The sequence below is a fragment of the Cibotium barometz genome, chromosome 51, assembly GCF_041138505.1.
Source record: "Cibotium barometz isolate CiBa-2024 chromosome 51, ASM4113850v1, whole genome shotgun sequence".
NCBI lineage: Eukaryota > Viridiplantae > Streptophyta > Polypodiopsida > Cyatheales > Cibotiaceae > Cibotium > Cibotium barometz.
This window is the reverse complement of record NC_141096.1, coordinates 8,171,128-8,197,186: the sequence shown is the minus strand read 5'-3', so window position 1 is coordinate 8,197,186 and position 26,059 is coordinate 8,171,128. Positions and strand designations below refer to the sequence as shown.

Below are 26,059 nucleotides of genomic sequence, written 5' to 3'. Positions count from 1 at the left end.
TCCCAAACCCTGGAACTTTGTCCAAGATGATAAGTGTGTATCTATGTATCGGGGACATGTCATAAATCTATCCTTTGTGAACTGTAGAAAAGTAAATGTGATCTTTGACCTGAGAGGCTTCATGGGTGGGCACCAAGTCCTATGAGTGTCTAGTTTGATAATGTCCTGTCTAAATGACCTTATTCAGCTCTGTTTGGCTAAGGTCATATGAAGTTGGCTCCATGCTATATGAGTCAAAAAAAATTTACCTAACACATGAGGCTACACAAATTTACTAGAGAAGGGACCAACAACCAAATAATTGATTAAGCATCACTCCTAGTCAGAAGTCGTGAATGTAGTCATATCAAAAGACATTTGAGCATTTCAGTCAAATTATTCACCTGTATGCTGTGTAACATCGAGCTACGCTTAACTGCCATGTCAATAGTTCATTTAAAACAATATCTTTGAAAATTGAAATGATCAGTAGGGAAGGCCATTCAAATGTGACAGGATGAGGGATAGTCACTTCTTATCAGATGACCTTATATAGTGCTTGGGAGTGTGCAAAATGTGCCTCTCAATATGATAGATATTGGAATCAATAACATAAGAAGCAGTCAAGAACAAACTATAAAAAGTGCTTGAAGGGGTAAGTGCGTGTTGTGACGACTCGTGTGTAGTAGTTGTGCGTGTCGAGACATGAATGTGGCCCTTGCCCAATAATCTAATGAGAAGTGAAAAATAGGGAAGAAGCCCGTTGTGCCAAATTATTCAACACTCTCTCTCTCTCTCTCTCTCTCTCTCAATAACAAAAGACATCATGACTCATTCAAAAAATTCATTCAAAGAGACTAATTTATTAGAATGCAAAACCCCAATGGCAAGACCTCATGCACATTTGCATGTACCATACTATCAGCACGAAAGGGTTCCCTTGTGTATACCAACCCATGATCTAAAAGTCAAAGAACACTTATGTTATTAACTCCCACGCATGTACAAAACCATGAGGCAGACACTTTGTTGACATGAAGCAAAAGTTAAAAGACAACTTAATTTGTTAACTCTAGAGCATCTACACAGCTAGGACTGTAGGCACTCACTCTCCATCAACTGCCATTCCCAAACACATTTCAGTTTGACTAAAAGCTCTATTCGAAAGAGGCTAGAAAATATTCAGTTCTATGTGGAAAAAAAATGACTTGAGTAAAAGCTAGTGCTAGAAAAGTTTTCGCGTGTAGCATAAATAAAGCAGCAACATTATCAAATCTCCTCAGAAAGCTCCTCTTGAATAGAAAAGAGATCCAAAACATAGTTCGGAGGTGCTCCTATTGGTATCCCACCATTCCTACCTTGAAAGATAGTGTGCGCAGGCAGGACGAACTGATAGAATGGAATTTGAGCAACGTCACAAGCTGGTCCTCCGAATCCCACTCCCTGAGCTAACTCCATCCAAGAATGATTGATTCCATGTGCATCAACCCAAGTATTCTCCACAAGGACACTACAAATAAAATACCACTCAGCCATCTCCAACGTGCTAAGTACAAAACAACCATGCCAACATGTAAATAACTTCAAAAGTCACAACAATACCAAAAAGAAAACTTACTGCATGCCAGCCGATGGTAGATTATTGGTCCCAAAGGATATGACATGAGATGGGGGATTCCAATTGTTGGCCTGATCATGAACAACCAAGAGCATACCACCGGAACCATAGCGCTTGAAGGAGCCATACACCTGAAGTGTTGGTACATGGATGTACACATTTAACTTTTCAATCAAATCCGGCATGGATTGACTAACACCAACCTCGAAGACCGCAACCGGAAAAGTGTTGTTAGTCACAACATGTGGCCCTAACACATGACCACCCTTCACCTTCACAAGCACATCGGGCTTTGGTCGGCTTGCGGTGGCTGCAATTTTGAGTGTGTTCTCTTGCACCACTTTCAAGTGGTCCAAAGGATCTTGTGCATTGATCATTTTGGCAATGCGAGCTGCACAATCTGAATGAGGATCGGATGCAAGCTCCGTGCCAATGATGGCACCACCTAAAAACTCCACCTTGAAACCCCATGTTTCAGATTCATGGCGGAGAGCCCATGAATCGTATGCTGAGACGGCCACATTCTTGTCGAGAGTGACATCATCAAGGTCCGTCAACTTCTCCCTCTCCACAGGAGTGAGTGCCTTCTCTTTCAAGTAATCAGCCACCTTCGAAAATCTCTCAGGAGGAATTGTAACCTTCCTCTTGTTGGCCATGATGTAGGAAACCTCCACAGAATCGTTCACAGAGGCAAGAAAAGCCTAAAAAAAATAAGAAAGCTACTCAAAGTAGTACTCAACAAATGAAAGACATTAACAGTAAACCAATTAAAACAATACATTTATCATAAAAGTAAACCACTTAAAACAATACATTTACCAATAGGATGCCAACATCATTTTTTAACTATTTTTAAACACACAAAAATTAAACATTAGTAAGTGAGCTTAAGAATAAAACATTATTAAATTTTAAAAAAAAGAGCTTAAAATTAAAACATTAATAAGTGAGCTTAATACATCTGTGACATTACCATGGTAAAAGAGGAGAAGCGTTGTTCCAAATATGAGAAAAGAGAAGAGAAGAGCAAACCTGTATGAGGATAAAAAACAATAGAACTTCCTTGAGAAGTCGCTATCCACACGCTCTTGAAAAATCACCATCACCATCTTTGTACAAGGAGAGCCCATTACCTATTTCAATTACCTATTTAGTAGCAATCTCTCTCTGTAATGTAAATAGGAGAGAGAGAGAGAGAGAGAAAAGAAACAGAGAATATTAGAGAGAGAGAGAGAGAGAGAGAGACCCGGGGAAATTGATGTGTGAGAGAGAGAGAGAGAGAGAGAGAGACGGGTGCGCACCGTGCGAGCCCATGATGAAAGGATTGAACGTGCTCTTAACACTAGTTTGGTACAAAAAATCGTCCTTTTTAGCTAATTAAGAAACTCCCACCACCATTATTTTACAACAGGCAAATTTAGCCTCTTTCATGAGTGTACTTGAATACTACACAAATAATACAAGTATGACCACAAGCCGTGAACGGGTTCAAAAACGCAGCTTTGCTTAAAATTTTCCAATAGGGCTATGTGATGATTACAATCGTTGATTTTGAGATCCAATCAACGGCTATGGATGAGGGGCTTCCAATGGGTATTCACATGGCTACCAATTTTCACTCCATGGATAGAATTTTGTGAAGCAATTCACAACCAACATTTTCAAGCTTTTGCTAATCTTGATTAAGAATTCTTGGGATCGTTAATGATATGTCAATTGCGCTTTTTGTAGAAGGTTTTTACGGCTTAAAAAAAATTGAGAGTTTTTTTCAAGACATGTATAACATAGACAAACTTTAAAACTTGTATAGTTAGTGCTTGCATAGGCAGAATTAATTCAGGAAAAAGTGCCTGTTAACGGGACAAAAAATTGTCCATGGACAATTTTTTGTCCTTTTACCAAGCTAGTGTTAATTGTGCAAATAAAATTTTTGATGAAGAATTAAACCCTAACGGGTACCATCAAAAGATTTAGTACAAACAAATAGATTCAAATATCTTCTATTTTTTTTAAGTGCTAAATCAGCAATGGCTCCAAAAAGAGCACGAGTATCCTGCAACATCGAAGACGCTGGAACACGTATGGATGGCAGTTGATGAAAAAGGAAAGGCCCTAATCAAGGAACAACCCGAGAAAGAAGGCAAAGATTGGGAAATCACAAGAGTTACTCCTGATGTTAATAATTAATTAACACTTTAAGTTTAAATTAACATTGCATTATGAAAGGCCTGAAAAAAACTCAGGACTTCCAAGAAAAAGGAATATTCACTGAAAATAAAGCTTGAATTGCTCAAGGGAGGAACCATGGCATATGTTTTTAAACATCAAGTTCAAAAGAATGTTTTCTGGGCAAATTACTAGTAAAGTGTTTTGGCAAAAATCAATGGGATTTTCTATAGATATAAATGCTCATTTATATTTGTGAAATGCAATCAGATGGACACCATTTTGATGGCGAGTAGCATTTTTGTTGCTATACCAGGTGGTTAGCCCGATTCTAGTGGTTAGCTGATGCTCGGTGATGAGCCTAATGCCGGCGGGTGGTTAGCCCAATGCCGGTGGTTAGACGATGCTAGGTGGTGAGCCCAATGTCGGGTGGTTAGTCCAATGCCAGTGGGTAGCTGATGCTAGGTGGTTAGCCCAATTGCCCGTACCACAAAAGGGTCAGTTAGACTGTGGGCGGTGGATGAGCTGTCTCTTTTTCCTGGTTATGAAGAGAGATGGTGAAACTTAAACCCTTGTAAGAAGAGATGCTCTCATTAAGATCCCTTGGTATCTCCCTCATGGTGGTTAGTCGAAGGTGAGAGTCTCACTCAAGCGGGTAGCATGAGATGAGAGTCAGACATTCTAGATAGTTCTAACAAACTTGTTAGCTGGGTAAGCAACAAGTGTATTGAAATAAATATATTTCTCCTGGTGAGGCAATATAAATAAGGCAACTTCTTTCATTTTAAAAGTGTTGCTTATGTTGGAAAGTTGATGGACTGTATTACATTGTTTGAAAAGAAATTACTGAAGTTAAACAAATACATTTCAGCCGGTGAGACAGAAGGAAAATGTATATATAAAGGAGTAACTTAATAGAATTCCAAAATGCCACGATTTTCAAATAACACAAAACTACGCGTGGGAAAATGAGACGTCCCTATGCCTAGACTATCCTCAATTTTTCTCGAGATTAGAACATTTCAGATTCTTTATGCTTGGTAAAATGTAATGTCCCACAAAAATTTACTTTAGAAGAAAAAAAAGATAAAAAATTTAATTTAAAATAAATCTTAAATCTAAGCTATAAAATATCTACCCTATGTGTGCAAAGTGGTGGCAGAACAGAATCGGTAATTCTAACCATCTTGTATTATTGAATTGGATCATCCATGTGTGGGATATGCGCACATCTCATTAAATTAGTTTGAGCAAAATTCAAGAGTTGAAAGTTTAATGAAAAAGAGAAGGAAATGGAAACTTGAGTTCCATCCAATAGAAATGAACCACACTCAAGCTCATCATTCATTTGCCCATTCTCCCAATATGGAAACCATCTCCCTCCCTCCTATGCCTGGAGATTGAGATATGCTTTATGTATGCAAATAAAAGCTCATGCTGAAATGGGTCAAGTCTTATATGCAAAGTGAAGAAAATGTTCAACAATACCTAGGAGACAATTGAAATCTGTGAGGCTAAGATGGATTTTGAGCGACAAAGGAGAAAAATCATCAAAAGAATGAAGAAATGAAATGCAAAAGTGGATAAAGAAAAAGAGGAGTTCAAGCAAAGAGATACAGCCCTGTCTGCATACGTATAGAACTTGAATCATGTTTATGACAACATTTTTTATCCAAGTGATTAAAGTTATGCTTCTTGGAAAAAGCCATTGAATTCACTCAAAGTATCCAAAAATTTGATAAATGCTTGGCCCTTGGTCGATATTAAAGGCAAGGCCATGGATGGGATGACTATCTGTTGTCCATTCGGGGAATGCCTGGAACATGTCGATGTTGAGCTTCAAAATTCTTCGTGTGGCCACCACCGCATGGTTCGGTACCTCATACTCCTGAATAAAACTTTCCAGGACCCTGATCATCCATCTTTTTGGTTGGTTGGTTGGCTCTCCTTTTGGTGGTGGCATGAAGGATGGGAAGTTGTAGATCATGCCTTGATTGGTCGTCTTTGCTTACTTTCCAAAAATTCACCCAGCTCCAACATCATGGGGGGATTTGAAAGTGGAGGCCTATTATTTTGATGCGCATTGGTGCTTGGTAATAGACTTGCCAATATCTCTATTGTTGAAAAAGCCATGGCCTCATCCATTTTGGTTGGCCCCTAAGTTCAACTCTCATCCTTGGCACCTTCTCCTCATTTGGCATATGGTAGCCTGATCTCTTTGTTAAATCTTGATACTTGTGGGAGTAAGTGTTTTCATTCACCTTGATAAGAATGTAGTATGTAGAGATCTAGTTTCTTCGTGTTCTCTAGCTCCATGTGTGGAAAGAGAATATCTGTGGCAATGATGTCCAAGGCCTTGTTGAATGTGCAGATGTTCAAAGGGTCCTCCCAAGCTACTATTATTAAAGGTGGCAGCACCTCAGCTTCATTTGGTACTAATGGAAATCTAGCTTGTGAGGGGAGCTCTCCTTCCTTGAGTGGTTTGGAAGAGAGCCAGAGAGGAGGTGCACACATTACGCCTTAATTTGGAAGAGAGTCGGTTGGGCTTGAGCGTGCTTGCCTCTTTGGTTCTCTTCCAAACAAAGGCATAATGTTTTGAGGTTCTCAGCTCCTCTTGGGCTTATTCTAAAGTGCCTTGTGTATCGATCACTATTTGCTGCCATCGGCCTGCTTCAGCCACCTGTGCCTATAAAGCTTGTTGTAGCCTGGCAATCTCTAACATGTGCTGTTGTTGGTTGTGGTCATAGGCCTCAACTATAGTCTTGAGAGCCGCTATCTCTTGGACATGTGCCCGGTTCTCTATATTGCACTCCTCCAGCTTGTTAAGGGCATGTGTATGGACCCTTTCAAGATCTGCATATTGTTGTGTTATTGCGGCGGCCAATTATTTGTGGGCTTCAAAAATCTAATCAATTCATCTTCCATGAGGAGCTGTAGGTGGTGGAGGTTCCCTTGAAGCATATTAATCAGCCATGTTTTCAATATGGGATGGCTTGACCAACCTCGTGTGTGGATACCCTACTGAAAAGCTTCCTTTGAATACAAATGACCACTTTGTATCCACTCCATGTGTTCACCTAAATGAACCCCTTACTTTTGCAAGAGAATAAAGTAAGCTAAGACAAGAAGAAGAAGGTTGCAAGGGTCTATTACCAAGGATAGAGGATGGCATCCAAGATGGATAGCTCGTCTTTGGGACGTCTTGAGCATCTCACCCAGTCTACTTCTTCCTCTTGTTTCACTCAAGAAGAAGGTGCTATGGAGGTTGGAAGCAATGGCAGAGGTGAAGCTATGAAGGAGCTATGGAGGCTGGAAGCTATGGTGGAGGTGAAGCTAGAAAGCTTCTCTCAACACCAAGCCTATGTAAATGTGAGCTTGCAAGAGAGAGTAGAATGGGGGAGAGAAGAAGGTAGAGGGGAGAGACATGCACACTCACAAATACACCAGCAATCACAAGCAAGAAAGTAAGCAAGCATGCAAACACAAGCTCAAGCTCAAGCTCTCTCACTCTCTCAGTCAACACAAATAATTGTGGAATGGGATTGCCTCCTTTTCATATTTCATAAAATGACTTATATACATCTTTCTCATATGTACAATGCCCGGCTGCCCATGGCATGTCTAGGGGGCCCTAAACTTACTAGGCTTGCTATTTCTCACTGGTATAGTACATTTTGCACGCTCAGTGGCCAAACTGAGCGAAGAAGGTAGAGGGGAGAGACATGCACACTCACAAATACACTAGCAATCACAAGCAAGAAAGTAAGCAAGCATGCAAACACAAGCTCAAGCTCAAGCTCTCTCACTCTCTCAGTCAACACAAATAATTGTGGAATGGGATTGCCTCCTTTTCATATTTCATAAAATGACTTATATACATCTTTCTCATATGTACAATGCCCGGCTGCCCATGGCATGTCTAGGGAGCCTAAACTTACTAGGCTTGCTATTTCTCACTGGTATAGTACATTTTGCACGCTCAGTGGCCAAACTTTAGTGCTCTACACCAACATTACACAAGTCGTAAGCTCGATGGAATCCCAATTACAAAAAAGAGCACTGCTTAGTTACAAAAAAGTTATAAGTGAATGACTAAGGAGTCTGTTAACCAAATGTGGTTAACATTTCCCCCTTCCTAATGGTGGTTATGTCCTTGGAATCACGTCATGAGCGAGGGTGTCGAAGGTGTGGGGTTGGTATGCTGTATGTGCACCAGTAATGGATGAAGTGTTGGCAGCCTTTGGTAGAAGGGTACTCGTTGGGCGGTTGAGGACTCTGTATGTGCCCCAAAAGCGTGTAGTGAACATCTCTTCAAAATCCAGGATTCTGTGACCTGAGAACCACTAAATGTGCTCAAAGCAGCCAAAAATCTCATAAATGCTTGGGCCTTGGTCGATGTTGAAGGTGAGACCATGGATGGGATAACTATGTGTGGTCCACTTGGGGAAAGCCCGCAACATGTCAATGGATGAGCTTGAAAAATCTTCTTGTGGCCACCACTACAGGGTTTAGTACTTCTATGTACTCCTAAATGAAACTGTCCATGACCCAGATCATCCATATTTTGATGATTGGATCTCCTTTCGATGGTGGGGCGAATGATGGGAAGTTGTAGAGCATGCACTGCTTGGTTGTTCGTCGTACCTTCTAGAACTCTTCCCAGCTCAGCATCATGGGATTGGAAAGTAGATCCCAGTGTCTCTGATCTACATGGGTGCTCGGCAATAGACCTGCCAATAGCGTCGTTGGAAGATCCATGGATTCCACCACTTTGGTTGCCCCTTGAGCTCGGATCACATCCTTGGCACCCTCTATGAGTGATCTGGATACCTCTACGGGTGTCTGTATTCCTATTCACCTTGAGCAAATAGGATCGTAAAATAGGCGGAGGTCAAGTTTCTTTGTGTTCTCCAGATCCTTGTTGGAAAAAAGTATGTCAGTGTGTGGGCAATGACATCCAAAGCTTCATTGAATGTGCATATGTTTAGAGGGTCCTCCTAGGTAGCTATGGTAGATGGTGGTAGCACCTCTGCTTCATTGGGCACTAAAGGGAATCCAACTAGGGCAGAGAGCTCTCCCTCCTCGATGGTGGGATGGGTGGAGCGGGTAATGGTTGGGCGAGAGAGAGAGGAGGAACGTCCGTGGTTTGCAGAACATCCTTTGGGAGTATGGGTTGTGGTAGAGATGTAGAGGTTCCTAGAGGGGCTAGGGTGAATGTTAGTGGTGGAGAAGTTGGTAATGGAGAGGAAGAGGGTTGTGGGGAGGAGGTGGAAACTCTGGAGGGAAAATCTTGAAGGTTTCTGGGGACCAAGAGAGTATATCAATGAATTTCGAAGGGGGTTGGGATCCCGGCTTAGGTGACGGGGATGGTGGTTGGTTGTCCGGAGCTCCGCCTTCTTCTGAGGTGTCCTCTTGGTTGTTGAGTCATCACCCTCTTCATCATCTGGGTCATAAACCCCTATGTTGGTTCATCATTTGAGCCAAAAGTACCTGGCGAGAATAGATGCGAGGCTTGAAGGAATTCCTCCTCCGTTGGCTCCAGGTAGGCTACCTCTCTTGTGGTGAAATCCTCCACCTATTCTTGTATTTGTTGCTGGATAGAATCTCAAACCCTGGAATATAAAAGTATGATTCTTTGTGGATGGTAGGTGGGCCATAAGGATAGGACAAGTTCACTGTAGGCCTCCACCATGTGATCCTTGCCTTCTGTATCAGCACCACCATCCACATACACTTTTGAGATCCTTTGACCCTTGATCTCAGCATCAAGAACTAGGACAATGTCCTGCATACCATACCCTTGAATTACATTGACAGACTTTACCTTCCCTCTTCGACGAATGCTCACCATCTTAGCCCATTGCCTTCGCATCTTAGGGGAAAGATGTAGAAGTTGTTGCCATGAAATCTTTGGACCCTGCATACTTACATCCATGGCTAAATCATAAGGATCGGAACCTCTCCCTAGAGGAAAGTCTCCTATGCCAATGTGCCTTCGAGAGCGCCCCTTCCGCTTATTACTTCCATTCATAGGACGAGAAGTTCCTTCGCCACCATCATCCACATCCCTTTCATTATCTATTTTAGTGATCCGAGCCCTTTTTATTGGCATGGCATCCGCTTCAACTACTACCTCCTTTCCTTTGTGTTCAAGTCCGATCATATTCACAGCTCCTTCCCTTGGATCTTGTGGTAGAGGGGGAACCTCAACAGGTGGGTGTGGAGGAGGTTGAGGTCGTAGAATTTGTAGGGGTGGTGGTTGTTGAGGAGGTTGCAGTAGTCCTTGAGGTGGTCTTGCCCTTGGTGGCGTTACTTGTTGCCCTCGTCTCCTTGGGAAAGCCTCATTAGGTTATCGCCGAGGGTAGGGACAGTAGTACATTCCATGGCCATCTTCACCACAATTGTAGCACACATACTCTCTTTGTTGCCTTCGGGGAGGACAATTACCTTCATTTGGAGGTTGTTGAGGCCTAGCTCCTTGAACCAAGTTAATGGATAGATTTTGAAGCTGATTTGTGATTTGCTGCAAGAGCTCTTGTTGTGAGCCCTCATAGTTGATTGGGATGGCTGCTATTGGATGAGATTGCTGAGTTGCTGGGACTTGGTCTTTCTCAACACTAGCTTGTGATTGGAATTTAAGCTTCCTATGCTTCTCCCTTGCTATTGTGATTGCCTACTCAAATGTGTCAGGAAACCTGCTCCTCACCTTTTCCTTCAAGATAGGGAAGAGACCTGTTAGAAAACAATCCTTCTTTAAGCAATCAGGTGCTCTCTCACCTTCACCTAAGGATGCAGTCCATTTACCCCAAAGCCTCACAAATTGGGTTTCATAGGACTCATAGTCATTTAAGGAAGCTTGTTGAAGTTCTTGCAACTTCCGCCACACCTCTTCTGGAGACTCTTGATGTTGAAACCTTTGGAGGAATGCACACTTAAGTTCCTCCCAATCTTGTGTGGTTGCACCCTCCAATCCTTGGTACCATGTCCTAGCTTCCTCCCTTAGCACTAGAGGAAAAGCCCGAATCTTAGTTGCCATGTCATCTCTCCCTGAGACAAGGAATGCCATCTCAAGATTGTCTAGAAAATCTAGAGCTTTCTCTCCTTTGCACCCAGAAAAGTTTGGAAAAGCCATAGTGGGAGGGTGTTGATCTAACTCAATACAAAACAAAGATGAAAACATCTAGACCCAAGTCATACCTTATTAAGGGTAGAATAAATGGGTTTATAGATGCATTAATCTCAGCTAGACGATGAGGGCCTAGTAAGTTCCTTATGATGTTTTGAAATCTAAGCTTTGTACTGGCTATTATGTGCACAGTTTGCCTAGCAAGAAGGCGGATAGGTCCATACAAATCTCTATGATTCATGGAATGTACTTAAAGAAAAATGAATATGTTCACGTCAAAGGATATGTTATAATCCAGGATAGGAAATATTATGGGGTCAGGGGACAACAAGATCTCTCTCAACCTCTCAGCTCCAAAATAGAAGACCAATCTTTGTTGGAAAAATATTTTCCTACTAATGCACACATTTACCCTAATATCTTGGACTGACTGAAAGTTGTAAAACATGGTTATTCATTGTTGCATTTAGTTACAAACATCAAGAAGCATGTTGTTGAAGCTCGTGCCTCTTAGAGCCCACCATTTGAGAGATGCAAAGGACTTGCTCACCGGTTATTAGCCTAGCTTTGGTGTGACCATCCTCAGCCTTGTAGAGCTCATAGGCTTCAATGGCTACCTTCTTGACCACATTGAGTCTTCTTGCTAGTAGAAGTTGAAGTGCATCACCATATGTACCCTCACGCCAATATCGCACACCATTGATGCGTAACTCCCCCTCCAAAAACTTGTTAATTCCCGATTCTGAGAGTGCTTTCACCACTTGAAGCCGTGGCTCATGAGGGAGTGATTTTACACTAGCCACAAAACACTCAACACAATGCTTTGACCTAGGGACTTGGTGACAGCAGGACTTCTCTTGAAGTAAAGAAGGGTGGATGAAATTAACCTTGGTGACAGCAGGACTTGGTGACAGCAGGACTTCTCTTGAAGTAAAGAAGGGTGGATGAAATTAACCTTCTTAACCCGCATACGTGCTGTTTGTCGATAAAGATGCTTCTTCTCTTGAGCTTCTTGGGGAGACCATAGCGGAAGTCTTGGATGATGAATTTCTTGACAAAAATTTGATGAAGACTCCTCCTTCTTGGTCTCTTGCTTAACAATTGTTGAAGAAGCGGACAATTCCTTCAATGGACCTTCCTTCATAGATTCGATAGAGCGTAGCTTGAGAAAGCCTCAGTGGGGGCACCAAAAATGAGAGCGAAAAAGTAATGCAATCGGGTTGCCTCACTACTCGTGCACTACTACCTCACCGTACTCATAGAACTATTGAAAGGGGCACCACCTAGCCAAGAGATAGGATGGGCTAGGACATCCATTGTCAAGATAACCAAGGAGAAAACCACCATCCTCGAGACATGAGAGAGTTGAAGAGGATGCAACCATTATATATATGTAATTACATAAGCACAGAGAAAGATATAGGATGCCCAAACTAGCATCTACACTAATCATAATTTAATCTACAAGAAAGGGGAAAGAGGGGATTGAGAGGAATGAGTGGGGGAAGCATTACATAGATTTTGGGAAGTAGAGACTTTTATTAAGAGAGTAGAACCATATGTACACATGGATTAATGGAGGGAGTAGAGAATTAGAGTGGTAGATGATGCTCAAGAGTCTCCTCATGTGGAGGGAATAAGGAGGCAATCAAGTGCTCAATGGAGAGAGGGGTGCATGCCATTAACACATGTATGAGTGGCGCATGGTATGCGTGATGGAGAGTGGTGGTGGTGAGGGAAATGGAGGTGTGGATGATTGAGAATTCTAGTGACTCTTGTGACTCTAACTAGCCCCCCCATTGCATGAAAAGGATGGGTGTTTATATAGGGGAATGGGTGATTACATTAGGCTTGGATTAGGCCATAAGCTTGATTAGGCATGGAATATTGGTGACACAGGCAGGCCCTAATAGGGGAGACATAGGAGTCCCACCTTGGGGCCAGCTCATGCTGTAGAAGCTCATGGTGTGGATATCGTAGAATGACAATGAGAGGAGCTAAAGAGGGAGAGAAATAGAAGAATGTGCAGGTTTTTGAATAGGAAAAGTAAGACAAAGGAGGTTATGTACATGGTTTGACACTAATTCACTTGCAGGGTAAGTGCAGTTTCACCTTTTACATTGTTTTTACCATAACTTTTGATCTGTAGATCAAATTGAGGAGCTATAAAAAGCTAAAGTTGATGGTTTTTCATGAACTAAAAGGTCCAAAGGTCAAATAAGGCATTTGGATGAGCTGATGCACGCTTTGGAGTCGAATTATGTGATTCCTTTTTGAAAGTGTCTCCAAAGAGAAAGTCTTCATAAGGGGTCCCTCCAAAAGATGTCATTAGAGATTCTTCCACACCAAACAAGTAAGGTGGATCTCATATGAAGTCATATACACATGGCTCAAGTAATTATAGCTTAATGGGAGCCAATGAAATGAAGCCACATAAAAATACACAAATGATGAATTTTGCATGTTGCATATTAAAATATAGTGAATAGGGAAAACAAAAACTAGTAGAATATATACATGGATATTTGTGATTGGTGTGCATATGTAATAAATATCATAAATATGAAGATAATAAAAGGAGTGCCAATAGGATTTTTTCTTTTTATTTTGTGAAAAGAGATGAGTATATTGACTACATTAAATAGGTATACTCAAGTGCATGATTCTCATATTTTTTAAGTAGTCTTAAATAAAAAAGGAAAATATATAATAAGAGGAAATAGGAGAATGATCTAGAAGCTTGGAAATAATATTTAAAATATGTTCACCCAATGCTATAAAAGTGAATGGTGAGAATAAGGCCCAAAACCCTTGTGTAGAATGGGTGCACACGACCAAGAGAATTCTTGTCGAGATTTATTGTGCAACCTAATGTGAGATCTTAATTGTGCACATAAGTGACTTAGGAAATATATTAAGGGCAAGGGAAGAATAGTATAATATAATAATAATAATAAAATAATGTGCAAGAGAGTGTATTGTGTAAGACTTCACAAAATGTGGGTAGTGAAGTGTGCTTAAAGGCACTTCCCTAATGTGTGGTGGTAGTGGAAAAGACTTGTGCAATGTGAAAGGTAGGTATAATGTACCCATACTAAGTGCATGTGAGTGTTGCAAAAAATCCCCTATCACCGCATCCAAGTGTGGCTTCCTTGGGGTCTGCATAAATTGACTCACCAATCTAATAACATAGCTCAAATCTGGCCTCGTCCTTCTTCACTTGAGGAAGGGCCCCTCTCACACCATGATGACCTCCTTTGAGGTGGCAACCCCACTCAGGTCAGCACTGTGCGAGGGAGCCCCCCCTCGTTTGTTCGGTCATCACGGTGCGAGAGAGGCCCTTCCTCAAAACTAGGCCGTGCACTCCTTGCACTGTGATGATATGTGCTGCAGCTCGGTTAGCACCGTGCGAGAGAGCCCCCCCAGCTTAGTTCAAGCACTTCTCGCACCGTTCTGACCTCGTTTGTGCGATCATCACAGTGCGAGAGAGGCCCTTCCTCAAGTGGGCCGTGCACTCCTTGCACCGTGATGATCTCCATTACTCTAATCTTCCACAATTCTTTGTTCTTATCCCCTCATTTTAACAACTATATTTTTTTCTTATATTTTCTCATAGATGCTGTGACGAAAAGGACAACCATAGTAGAATCGTAATCCATCTTCGGAGGGAGGAGAATCCTCAACACAGGTGCAGGCAAGGAGAAGAAGATACGACGCACACAAAGGTGTGCTCAATGAGCCTCTGCACTTCTTTGCCTTCAAGAGATTTCAGAGGACTTCATGATTGAATTCATGGTGGATGCTTACACCCTTGCTGCACATGCACACAGGGTTACTGTGATGCCAAGGGATTTTGACACAGTATAATGATTGTAATTGTGATTCTTTAGAGAATAATGATATGGATTTATATTCGAATTATGGTATAACTTCTTCAAAATGTCTGTCATCAAATTGTTTGTTTGTTCCCATTGAGAGTTATGTGATTTCTCTATTATGTGACTAGATGTGGTTGTGTTGGTAGTGTGTATCAATGTTCTTGTTTTGAGTAAAGAGTGTTTTTAGTATGAATAATTTCTATAACAAAGTGCATTATAACCTTATCCATTCAAAACCTTTCGCTGAATTAGAGTACAAGAAAGTAAGAGAGAACATTTCAAACAACTTGCTAAATAGATTACAAAACAGGACGTAGGTTACAAGAAAGACTTGATATCATAAAATTTGCAAAAATTTCAATTTCTTCTTAATGCCAATGGGCCAAAGGTTACAAGTTTTGGAGGCAAACATGTAGTAGAAGGGATGGTTTTCTCAACTCTGCTTCTTATAGTAACACCATCTACCTTAAACCTATATGCAGAGGTAGTGTCATTGAGAAACTCAAGTGCTTCTCTTACATCTTTTAAGGTCCAGTTTGCATTCACAATAAGCTTCCTAGGTTCTTCAAATGGACAACCTTGATCTCTAGTTCAAAGTGTGGACAATTCTCCTCTGAGTCAAGGGCCACCCATGTGCCAAGCCTTCTTTTCCATCTCCTATAGTCATACCCTAAAACCAATGATTGGCGGTGGATCTGGTATGAGATAGATAATGAGTTTGGACTGGCTTTACACCTTATAGTGTCACCAAGATGAAAACTTTCTTTTGCTTTCTAGGCATCTCCAAGTACAGAGTCCAAATCATCCTCAATCAACCGTCTGTTCAACCACATTGTCTTTGTCCTTTGCAACTCCATTGACCTAAAACAAGCCACAAAGACATGAATAGGAACAAACCATTGAATCCTTATTCTTCTTGAGATCCTTCTTGGGGTCATTACTTTTTGAATATCGTCTAAAATTTTGGCTTTGAAGCTTGATATTGTAGCTGGATCTGGAACCCGCCAATCTAGTGAATTCAAACATGGAACTGGTAGATCTTTAAGCTCTCCATAATCACCTTCTCTCAATGGAACCTTGTACTCTGCAAAGTACACAAACAAACTAGTTGTACTAAAAAATGATAGTGGTTGACTAGGGTACATTATATTTGCTAGTCCTTTATGAATGGCTTGGAATGTGTCACTCAAGCTCTCCACAGGTTGCCATTCCACAGCAGTTGATGGAAAAACATCTGTTAATCAAGTATTTTTAAAATTTCAATAAGCATTCTTTTAATGAGAGATTATACACATTTTGATAAAAGCACTTACAGTAAGAATGCAGAGGTGTATGTTGAGCAGCATCCAACACCATGTCCTTGGCTGAATAGACATGTTGTACTTTTGCTAGACAACCTTGGTCTGTCACCTTGAATGCAGTGATGCGACCTTTCCAATGGTTCTTCACATCTCCTCGTTTATTTCTCTTCACCTTGTGTGCGCCCTTGCATGATGGAAGCATAGTAAACTTGTCGCATGGAAAGGCTCTTCAAGGTGTTGTAATTCTGCAGCTTCGTGAGAAGAAGAATTAGCTTTAAGAATCTGCAGGTTGCGACAATTGCTGTGTCAGGAATGAAGTTCCAAGCCTCGAGAAGCTTCACAATAGTCGTCTGAAAAGCCGCCAAGGATGTGTGATCTTCATTTGGGAGCTGCGGAAAGTTATAAGATATCCTTGCATCCTTTTTGTTGAGGCTGCACCAATGATTCCAGGACCATCTCCTTGGTGTGGGGTAGAAGAGGGGGTCTTTTCTAATGTCTGGAGAGGCTGATTTGTAGAGCTTGTACATCTCCTCTTTCTACAAATATATCTTGCGCCAAGATGGTTGATGCTTAAGCATATTTTGCCAATCACTGGTCTGAAATAAGGACATATCTTGGGAGCCATCTGTGAGCGGGTCCCTGTGGTTTTTTCGCCAGTGCCTTGCTAGGTATTTGATTTCCTCTATCACCATTCAGATTTCAAGGAAATCTGTAAGATTTTGTGCGGCAAAGGCATCTTGCTTGAATCTGACCCATTCCTAGGTGAACCCTTCTTGCCTCAATTTGCTCTCAAGCCTTGGTTTAAGACCTTGAATGATCGGTATAAGTGGGTAAATCTGAAACCCTTTCTTGGTTGGCCAGTTGGTGTAAGGGATAGGAGCAATCTTTGCCATGCAATCATGGAGAATAAATGGATCGTTGGGAAGGTTCCATTCTTTTGCATAGCACTCCTTGAGCTGCGAAAAACTCTGCTCAAACTTGTCCACTAGGCTATCTCCAAATAGCTCATGAAGATGATTGATATGCTCCACCACCTATGTCTCCGATAAAAGCATTTGTATAGGGAAGTCTTGTCGAAGAAGACTTTTCTTTGGTGTGGGCGGGGTGTCCGAGCATCATGATGGCTTCTACAGCTTGTGGTGTATCATCTTCAATCCCTTCAATATGCGAGGTATCCTACAGTGGGACTTTGTATTCGAGCCCATTCCGGATCTTCAGGGATGTGAGGAAAGGTGCCACTGGGAATGAAATTTGGTGGTATGATTTTGAATCGTGCACTATGGCCCTGTAGTCCTGTTTTGTCATGTGGGAGCTGTGACGTCAGATTCAAAACATCAAAGGCCCTGCTCCCATATTGCTCTTTATATTCCTGTAGGTTGGAGCATATAGGCAGTTTTTCCCAACTATGATTTACTTCCCAATCTGTGCCCTGTTCGGTATGAAGGAGGGTTTCTTGAGGTTGGCTTGAGGGTGCAGCTGGTTGTACCTTCTCTACATACTCTTGTAGCATATCACGGACCTCCTTCATTTGTTTGAAAATTGTTCTATAGACGTTGGGCTCCTTGGAAAGGTGAATATGTGCCAAATTTTCTTCTTCAAACAAGCTGGTGAACCATTCTAAACCTTGGTCGAATACTCCTTGGATTTGTCACCAATCTTCTTCTTTGAGAGAGTACATGCTGAGCTCTACAATGGTGGCCGCCAATGAAGCATTAGAAGTGCAAAGTTCTTGGAGCTCATTTGAATTTGTAGTAGGAGTACTTTGTACCTCATGAGGAGTATTGGTTGTCTTTTGGATTTGGTGGCCTTTAGATCCTCGGGGAGTTGTGGGAAGAGAAGGTTGTCCTTGCTCTGCACCACCTGCAATGCTTGTGGTTGTGGTTGTGGTCTTCTTTTGCTGGAGACTACTTTGATGCCACTCTCTACTATCAGCAGGCTGTTGGTTGCCTCATTTATCTATGCATTTTGAGGCCTGATATTCAGTTTGCAGTCTCACAAATGAGCAGGTTTATGCATAGCCCAGGCACTAAGCATTGGCAGCAGGCAATTAAGCGACTCTTTCGCTACTTGAGTGGTACTAGGCACCTTGGGTTGTTTTATCCCAAGGGGAGATCATTGCCGCTAGATTTACATGCTTTTTTGGATTTTGATTGGGCTGGTTGCTATGACACTCGCGTGTCCACAAGTGGTTTTTGCTTCATGCTTGGCAACTCATGCATATCATGGTTGAGCAAGAAGTAGCCTACTGTGGCCACTTCCAGTTGTGAAGCTGAGTACAGGGCAACTTTCACAGCCAACGGTTGAGTGTGTTTGGCTCAGATGCCTTGTGACGGATTTGGGTGTTAACACCATATTAGTGAATTTGGGAATCTCCCAATTCCCATTTTTGAATACTTAAAAAAGGGTACATGGATAACATGTTTGTAAGTTTCTCAAAACCATATCATGTGACCTATCATTGGAAAGCGCTTGAAAACTAGGGTCTAAAGAGCTATAAAGCGCTCATTTTGGATTAGTGGTATTCAAGTTATGGTTAATCTAAACTTTTGACCATGTGTCCCAAACTTGTGGAAAATTCCCATATTCCCCAAGATGGTGTTTGTTGGACAACCATCTGCCACCACCATCTTCACTGACAGTCCAAGCGCATTGGCAGTGTTTGCGAGGAACCCAGTGTTCCATGCTCACACTAAGCACATTGAGGTTCACTATCATTATGTCAGGGAGAGACTCTCTGCGGGTGAGATCAATTTGGCATATGTGCCAACACAGGACAACCTTGCTGATCTTTTCACAAAGGCAATGCCTCGTGAGAAGTTCAAAGCTTTTCGCATTGCCTCGTGAGAAGTTCAAAGCTTTTCGCAAAGCTTTGGGCTTACTTCCCTTTGTGGATTGATCACAGTCCATATGGCCTAGCACTTCCCTATACATTGAGTGCCAGCTCATGTTCATAGCATCACTCCCAGGGGGGATTTGTTGCCATGTTATGGTAGTGATGTGTGTGAACACACTTAGGACCGCCGGGGCACTTTTTCCCTCACTGGTGTTTTTCCCTGTGCATTGTATATACGCCCAACACTCTAGGGCTACCTTATCTTTGTTCTTGCACACTTAGTAGCACTACTTTTGTGTTGTGTGCTCTTGAGCTTCTTCTTCTCCAAGCTGTGTGTGCATTCCTGCAACCCTAGTTTCAACAGAGTCCTACGGTAGGCAGTGAACTTCAAGAAAGGTAAGAATATGTACATGAAACACCCTGCAAAGTAAAGGACCCATTTACAAAAATTGAGATAGGTGTTAGTATGCATTTTGGAGGCAGTCCATAGTCCAAGTAAAGCATACATGATCATTCAAAGACTCCAAAACACACCCACATATAGCATAGACATACACAAACATAAGCCTTCCCGTGAACATGACACAAGAAAAGACATGCAAACAACATTGCTAAGCCCCGTGGGGGGCATGCACTTTGATCAAAAACCTGGCCCCAATGGGCTCCCATGTACAAGCATTGGCTCTCAAGCCATAGCCATGAGCTTGAAGCGTTATTGGTGGAGAAGAAGATCAAAAAAAGAAGAGCCCCCAAAAATACAAAGGAAAGTGACTTATATAGTCACTTATGGTGTTCACACTTGGGCGTCCGAACACTTATCGATTTTAGGCAACTTCACCGAGTGGAAACCCTCTTGTCTGGCCTCTTCCTGGCATTATCTGGCACCACATTCGGCCTCTCTTTTACTTGATGTTCGGCCTCAGAATAACACACTTACGTGCATTTGGGCATCCTTTTCACCTTCGTTGGGTGTATTTGGCGTGAACCAAATTACATCCCAACATCTAGTGTCCACAAGGGGTCCACAAGGGATAGGTCATCCCGATCGACGAACTCCATGGCCTTTTGCATTGTGTCCAATGGCAACCACTGTGCTACGTGGTCATACGTACATATCCGCATATATGCTAGCATAGGCATTCACACATCTGTACATGCCTGGCATCCTTGCTTCATGCAATTACCCTTCTCTTGGCCGATACCACTTCATCTTTTTTAATCTGGCTTGCATGCTAACGCGTTAGGATTGGATGATAACGTTCGTTATCATAGATCTATGTTAACGCGTTACGATGAATGCTAACGCCCGTTATCATAGCTCTATGTGAACGCGTTAGGATTCAATGATAACTTTCGTTATTATAGGATAATAACGTTCGTGATTTTCTGGCCTATGTGAACGCGTGAGAATCCGATGATAACGTTCGTGATTACAGCTCTATGTTAACGCGTTAGGATCTGATGCTAACGCGTTAGGATCCTATGTTAACGCGTGATGATCAGTGACTGACAGGTACACTGTCAGGGTCCCTTTGTCTAGTCGCACTCGTTCTGGCTCTCATGGTGCCTCTTATGCGTTAGATTGTTATGCATTGGCTGTTTCTTCTAGTATGTGCGATGAAAGTGAGCCTGTTTCATTTGATGAGGCACAAAGTTCAGAAAATTGGATGGCTGCTATGCAAGCAGAATATGATGCTATTATGAAGAATGGTACATGGTCTTTATGTGACTTGCCCCCTGGCAAGAAGGCCATTGGCACTAAATGGGTATACAAGTTGAAGCGTAAGCCTGATGGCATAGTGGATCGCTATAAGGCTAGGCTTGTTGCAAAAGGTTATGCTCAAGAGAAGGGCATTGATTTTGATGAGACTTTTGCTCCCACGTGTCGTATGACCACTGTTCGTAGCATCTGTACATTAGCAGCTCATCATGGTTGGAATGTACATCAGTTGGACATCAAAACTGCGTTTTTGAATGGTGATTTACATGAGGTGTATGTATCACAACCTCGTGGCTTTGTTCAAAAAGGGCAGGAAACCAAGGTATGCAGGTTAAAGAAAGCCTTGTATGGCTTAAAGCAAGCACCTCGTGCTTGGTATGAGAAGATACATGCATACTTGATTGCACATGGTTTCTGCAACAACAGTCCAACTGAGAGCACCCTATATGTAAAACGTGAGGGTGATGTACTTTTGATCATTGTTGTTTATGTGGATGACATGTTGCTCACTGGTCCTAATGAGAGGCATATTGCTGATTTTAAAGTTGAATTGAATTCAGCTTTTGAGATGTCAGATTTGGGCCTATTGCATCATTACTTGGGCATTCAGTTTAAGCAATGTGATGGAGGTGTTGCTTTGTGTCAGACAAAGTACATTGAGGCATTGCTACGTAGATTCGGTCTTGAGGATTGTAAGCCTATTGCTACACCTATGGAGACAGGCTTACATCTTAGCATTCATGATGCTGGAGACTACTTTGATGCCACCCTCTATTAGCAGGCTGTTGGTTGCCTCATATATCTATGCATTTTGAGGCCTGATATTCAGTTTGCAGTCTCTCAGATGAGAAGGTTTATGCATAGCCCAGGCATTAAGCATTGGCAGGCAGTGAAGCGTATCTTTTGCTATTTGAGTGGTACTTGGCATCTTGGGTTGTTTTATTCCAAGGGGGGATCATTGCCGCCAGATTTACATGCTTTTTTGGATTCTGACTGGGCTGGTTGCTATGACACACGCGTGTCCACAAGTGGTTTTTGCTTCATGCTTGGAAGTTCATGCATATCATGGTTGAGCAAGAAGCAGCCTACTGTGGCCACTTCTAGTTGTGAAGCTGAGTACAAGGCAGCTTTCACAGCTACGGTTGAGTGTGTGTGGCTCAGACGCCTTATGGCTGATTTGGGTGTTAGGCAGCCATCTGCCACCACCATCTTCATTGACAGTCAGAGCGCATTGGCAGTTGCGCGGAACCCAGTGTTCCATGCTCGTACGAAGCACATTGAGGTGCACTATCATTATGTCAGGGAGAGACTCTCTGCAGGAGAGATCAGTTTGGCTTATGTGCCAACACAGGACAACCTTGCAGACCTTTCACAAAGGCTCTGCCTCGTGAGAAGTTCGAAGCTTTTCGCAAAGCTTTGGGCTTACTCCCTTTTGTGGACTCGTCCACCTAGCTAGACACTTCCCTATACATGAGTGCTAGCTCTTGTTCACCGCATCACTCCAGGGGGGATTTGTTACCATATTATGGTAGTGATGTGTGTGAACACACTTAGGACCGCTGGGGCACTTTTTCCCTCACTAGGAGGTTTTTTCCCCCGTGCGTTGTATATACGCCCAACACTCTAGGGCTATCTTATCTTTGTTCTTGCCCACTTAGTAATACTACTTTGTGTTGTGTGCTTTTGAGCTTCTTCTTCTCCAAGCTGTGTGTACATTCCTGCAACCCTAACTCCAACAATACTAAGATCATGAACTGTGCATTTGTCATCAATGAACTTCACGACTAGTCCAATCCTAGTCAATGCAGAAACAGACAATAAGTTCTTTCTGATCCTAGGCACATACAATACATCAACAAGTGTGAAAGAGCTGCCGTTAGCTGCGGTCAACACAATCTTTCCAACTCCTCTTACTGGATATTCGGAGATGTTTGCGCATGTAACAAAATTACTCACCACAGGCGCAGACTCGAGGCAAGTAAACATGTCACGCTACGAAGTGATGTGCTTAGTAGCACCACTGTCAAAATACCATACATGTGAATCTGTGAAACAGACATACATGTATCGTGCAAAGATGGGTCATAACTGCACTGCACAGCAATGCCCATTCTGACTCTTACACAACATTAGCAGATTCAACTTTAGATGTGGAGGTATCTGCAAACAGCCATACTAGCCTCTTTCTTCTTTTCCTCCTTTGCAGCCACCTTAGGACATTCCTTAATGACATGACGAGGCTTCTTGCAGTAGTTACACCTGACCTTCTTCTCTTTCTTCTGCTCACCTTTATCAGAATTCTTTGCACCATCTGCACCTGTCCCAGATTTGGCTTAAATTTACCTTCGCCTTTATGGCTAGCAGAAAAAGCTTGATTTGCAACACACATAATATTCCTATTCTGCCTGGACTGTTCTTCCTATAGCAAAACAGAAACCAGCTCCTCAAACAGAAGGGCATTTGGATTACCCTTCATCATCAACCTGAGGGTGGATGCAAAACTCTTGTAAGAATCTGGAAGACCATTAAGAACTGTCTGCACAAGTGTACTATCTGGTAAAATCTCATCTGCAAATCAACTGCTCCTTGAGATCCTTGATCTTTGTCAGGAAACTGTCCATTGAATCACCTTCATTCATATGCTCACTTTCCAACTGCTTACGCAGGTAAGCTACACGAGCTTCATTCCGAACCTGATACAAATGTGCAAGCATATCCCATGCATCCTTCGCAGTCTTACATCCACGAATGTGGGGAATGATGGTACACTTAACAGATAGCACAATCAGGGTATGAGCCTGCGCATCTTTACCATCCCATTTAGTCTGCTCAGGAGTACATCCTGCTTCATCAGATTCTGTAGCAACAGAACCTGCAACATCATCCACTGCACCTTCTTCAACACCAGCAATAATGGTCCTTGCTGAAAGAGGATGATTATAATGACCCTGCATAATATTCCACAAGCCCTTTGCAACCAATACATGGCGCATCATATAAGACCATAGTGGGTAGTTGGTCCCATCCAACTTGTCCTCAGCAGGTAATATACGAAATACATCACTGTTATCAGCCATGGCCAGTGACTGTACTTGATGTAACTGTTGCCTGTATAGAGAGTAATCTGCACAAAACCAACCTGTGCTATCTAGCACAATCCAAAATAGACTAAGAGGCACCTGTCTTGCAGATCTGTACCCTAACAGAAATTCTACACAAAAGGACGAAATTGCCTGCACAGTGCTTGAAATGTAAAAATGGAGGGCGAAACGACCTCAGATTAAAATTCTGAAACAACCAAGTTCTATGAGCTTACCCGCAGAATATACTAACCTGTTGATGCCTGTGAAACCTCATCTCAAACGGAGGAGATAAAGTGGAGGGTCCTGGCGATGCTGCCTCGAAGCTCTTGCCTGCTCTGATACCAAATGTTGGAGCTAGGGTTGCAAGAATGCACACACAGCTTGGAGAAGAAGAAGCTCAAGAGCACACAACACAAAGTAGTATTACTAAGTGTGCAAGAACAAAGATAAGGTAGCCCTAGAGTGTTGGGCGTATATACAATGCACGGGGGAAAAAACCTCCTAGTGAGGGAAAAAGTTCCCCGGCGGTCCTAAGTGTGTTCACACACATCACTACCATAACATGTCAACAAGAGCTTGGTTCAAGCTAAGGGGCTGAGCGGCAACAAGCACGAGAAGAAGAGGAAGCGGTACGAGAGGGTAAGAGCTTCTCCATCTCTTTCCCCTTTGTCTTTAGTACTAAACCCTTGTCGGGAGCTCCTTGGGAGGCATCGACAACGATCTCCGATTGAGGAGCTGTCTTCACTGGCTAGGAGCGGTCGGGGAGTTATGCGACCAAAATCGCGCATTTTGACCTCCGTTTTTGAGTTGGTAGGCGTTCACATGCGTTGCGAGTAAGTTTTAATTTTTGCATATCACTGGTTTTGGTACTGGCATTCAAGGACTGGAACCAAGGTGCAAGAAAGGTGATGTATTGGTTGTCTGTCCACAGTGTTACAGACACTATGATTGGGCACATACATGATGCCCATACGCTAGCAACTGCATGGCAAAATTTGGTGCAAATGTTCCAGACGAACACAAAGGCAAGGAAGCTGCAGTAGCTAAAGCAAAAGCTGCATAATGTGGAGAAGAAAAACATGTCTATCAATTAGTATTCATTGAAGATAAAGGGTATTGTTGAATCCCTTAGATCTATAAATGTATCTGTGGAGGATGACGGCTTGGTAAGCGTCTATCTCAATGGGCTTGGAAAGGAATACAAGCCATTCAAGACATCTATTGCTATCAGGGAGAACGTTCCCAACTTTCAGGATCTTGTATCTATGCTGATAATAGAAGAGAAGACTCTGAGTGAAGACTCTTCTACACAAAGTAGGAACACATCAGAATATCCAGTTCAGGTAGAGGTCAAGGAAGAGGTCATGGTGGTCGAGGCTACGGTGGTGGCCAATTTAAAAATCAAAATTTTGGACAACAGCAGTCCAATGACTCGCAGCAACAACAATTATACACAGGTGGTGGAAGAGGCCAGTCTCAAGGCAGGGGAGTCAAAGAGGATGTGGCAATTGGAACAGACAACACTCTTAGGAGCAGACTCTAGAGACTGTCATTATTGTGGCAAACCGGGTCACTGGGCTAGAGAGTGTAGGAAGAAGCAAAGTGACATGAAGAATGGGAAATTGCAGCAAAATAATTATGTGTCCTCAAGCAAGCAGGCTGAGGAAAGATATAAGCATTTATTTGTTGTGTAGCACATGTTGAATTCAGTGACTGTAGATGTATCCACAGGTGCTGATAATGTATGGTATGTGGATTCGGGAGCCTCTAACCACATGACCTATCATGGTGAGTGGTTTAGATATGTAAAAAACTTGGACATACCATATTATGTAGAGATTAGAGAGATGACAAAGCTCATCCCATTGCTCATATCGGTAATGTGCCATTAGCTATGCAAAATGGCAAGATGAATTACCTGTCTGATGTACTTCATGTGCCCAACATCACAAAGAACTTGGTTTCTATTGGGCAGATGATTGAGCAAGGTTTGCAGGTTTGATTCAACCCTGATGGCTGCTATGTTGAAGACTTCAAGGAAAAATGCCGATTGGTTGCCAAGGGCAAAAGAGTGGGCAGAATGTTTACTTTAGATGTAAGCATGCCTGAGGTTAAAGCTGCTATGTATGCACAAAGTGCAGGTGTTGTGGCCGATATGGACATATGGCATAAGCGTATTGGTCATGTAAATGAGCAGCGAGATTAAAGTCTATGCATAATTCTGAAATTGTTATAGGTTTGCCAAAGCTTAAGGTAGATGGCATGCATAAGGTATGTGAAGCATGTCAATTTGGAAAACAAACAAAGAATGTGTTTCCACATGACAGAAATGTAAGCAAGAGGGCACTTGATGTG

The 26,059-nt window shown here is 42.4% G+C and overlaps 1 protein-coding gene across 3 annotated transcripts; it reads right to left on the bottom strand.

Moving 5' to 3' along the window:
- Window positions 1-1,021: 1,021 nt before the first annotated feature.
- On the bottom strand, window positions 1,022-12,230 carry LOC147609279 (uncharacterized). Of its 3 annotated transcripts, none has more exons than XM_086787579.1 (4): window positions 11,845-12,230; window positions 2,630-2,730; window positions 1,598-2,298; window positions 1,022-1,489 (listed from the first exon to the last, which is right to left on the bottom strand). In XM_086787579.1, exons 3-4 carry the CDS (start codon window positions 2,251-2,253, stop codon window positions 1,249-1,251), a joined length of 897 nt encoding a protein of 298 aa, XP_086643705.1. In that variant the 5' UTR covers window positions 2,254-2,298; window positions 2,630-2,730; window positions 11,845-12,230; the 3' UTR covers window positions 1,022-1,248. The 3 variants fall into 3 exon arrangements, with proteins under 3 accessions (XP_086643705.1, XP_086643703.1, XP_086643704.1); XM_086787577.1 differs by lacking the exon at window positions 11,845-12,230 and adding an exon at window positions 2,899-3,313; XM_086787578.1 differs by lacking the exon at window positions 11,845-12,230 and adding an exon at window positions 2,844-2,862.
- Between the last annotated feature and the right edge of the window lie 13,829 nt (window positions 12,231-26,059).

Bases quoted from the DNA above. Each gene is read 5' to 3' on its own strand.
- LOC147609279 (XM_086787579.1), bottom strand. From the start codon at position 2,253: ATGGCCAACAAGAGGAAGGTTACAATTCCTCCTGAGAGATTTTCGAAG. The intron at 1,490-1,597 runs GTAAGTTTTCTT...TTTTATTTGTAG, and splicing joins CTACCATCGGCTGGCATGCA to TGTCCTTGTGGAGAATACTT.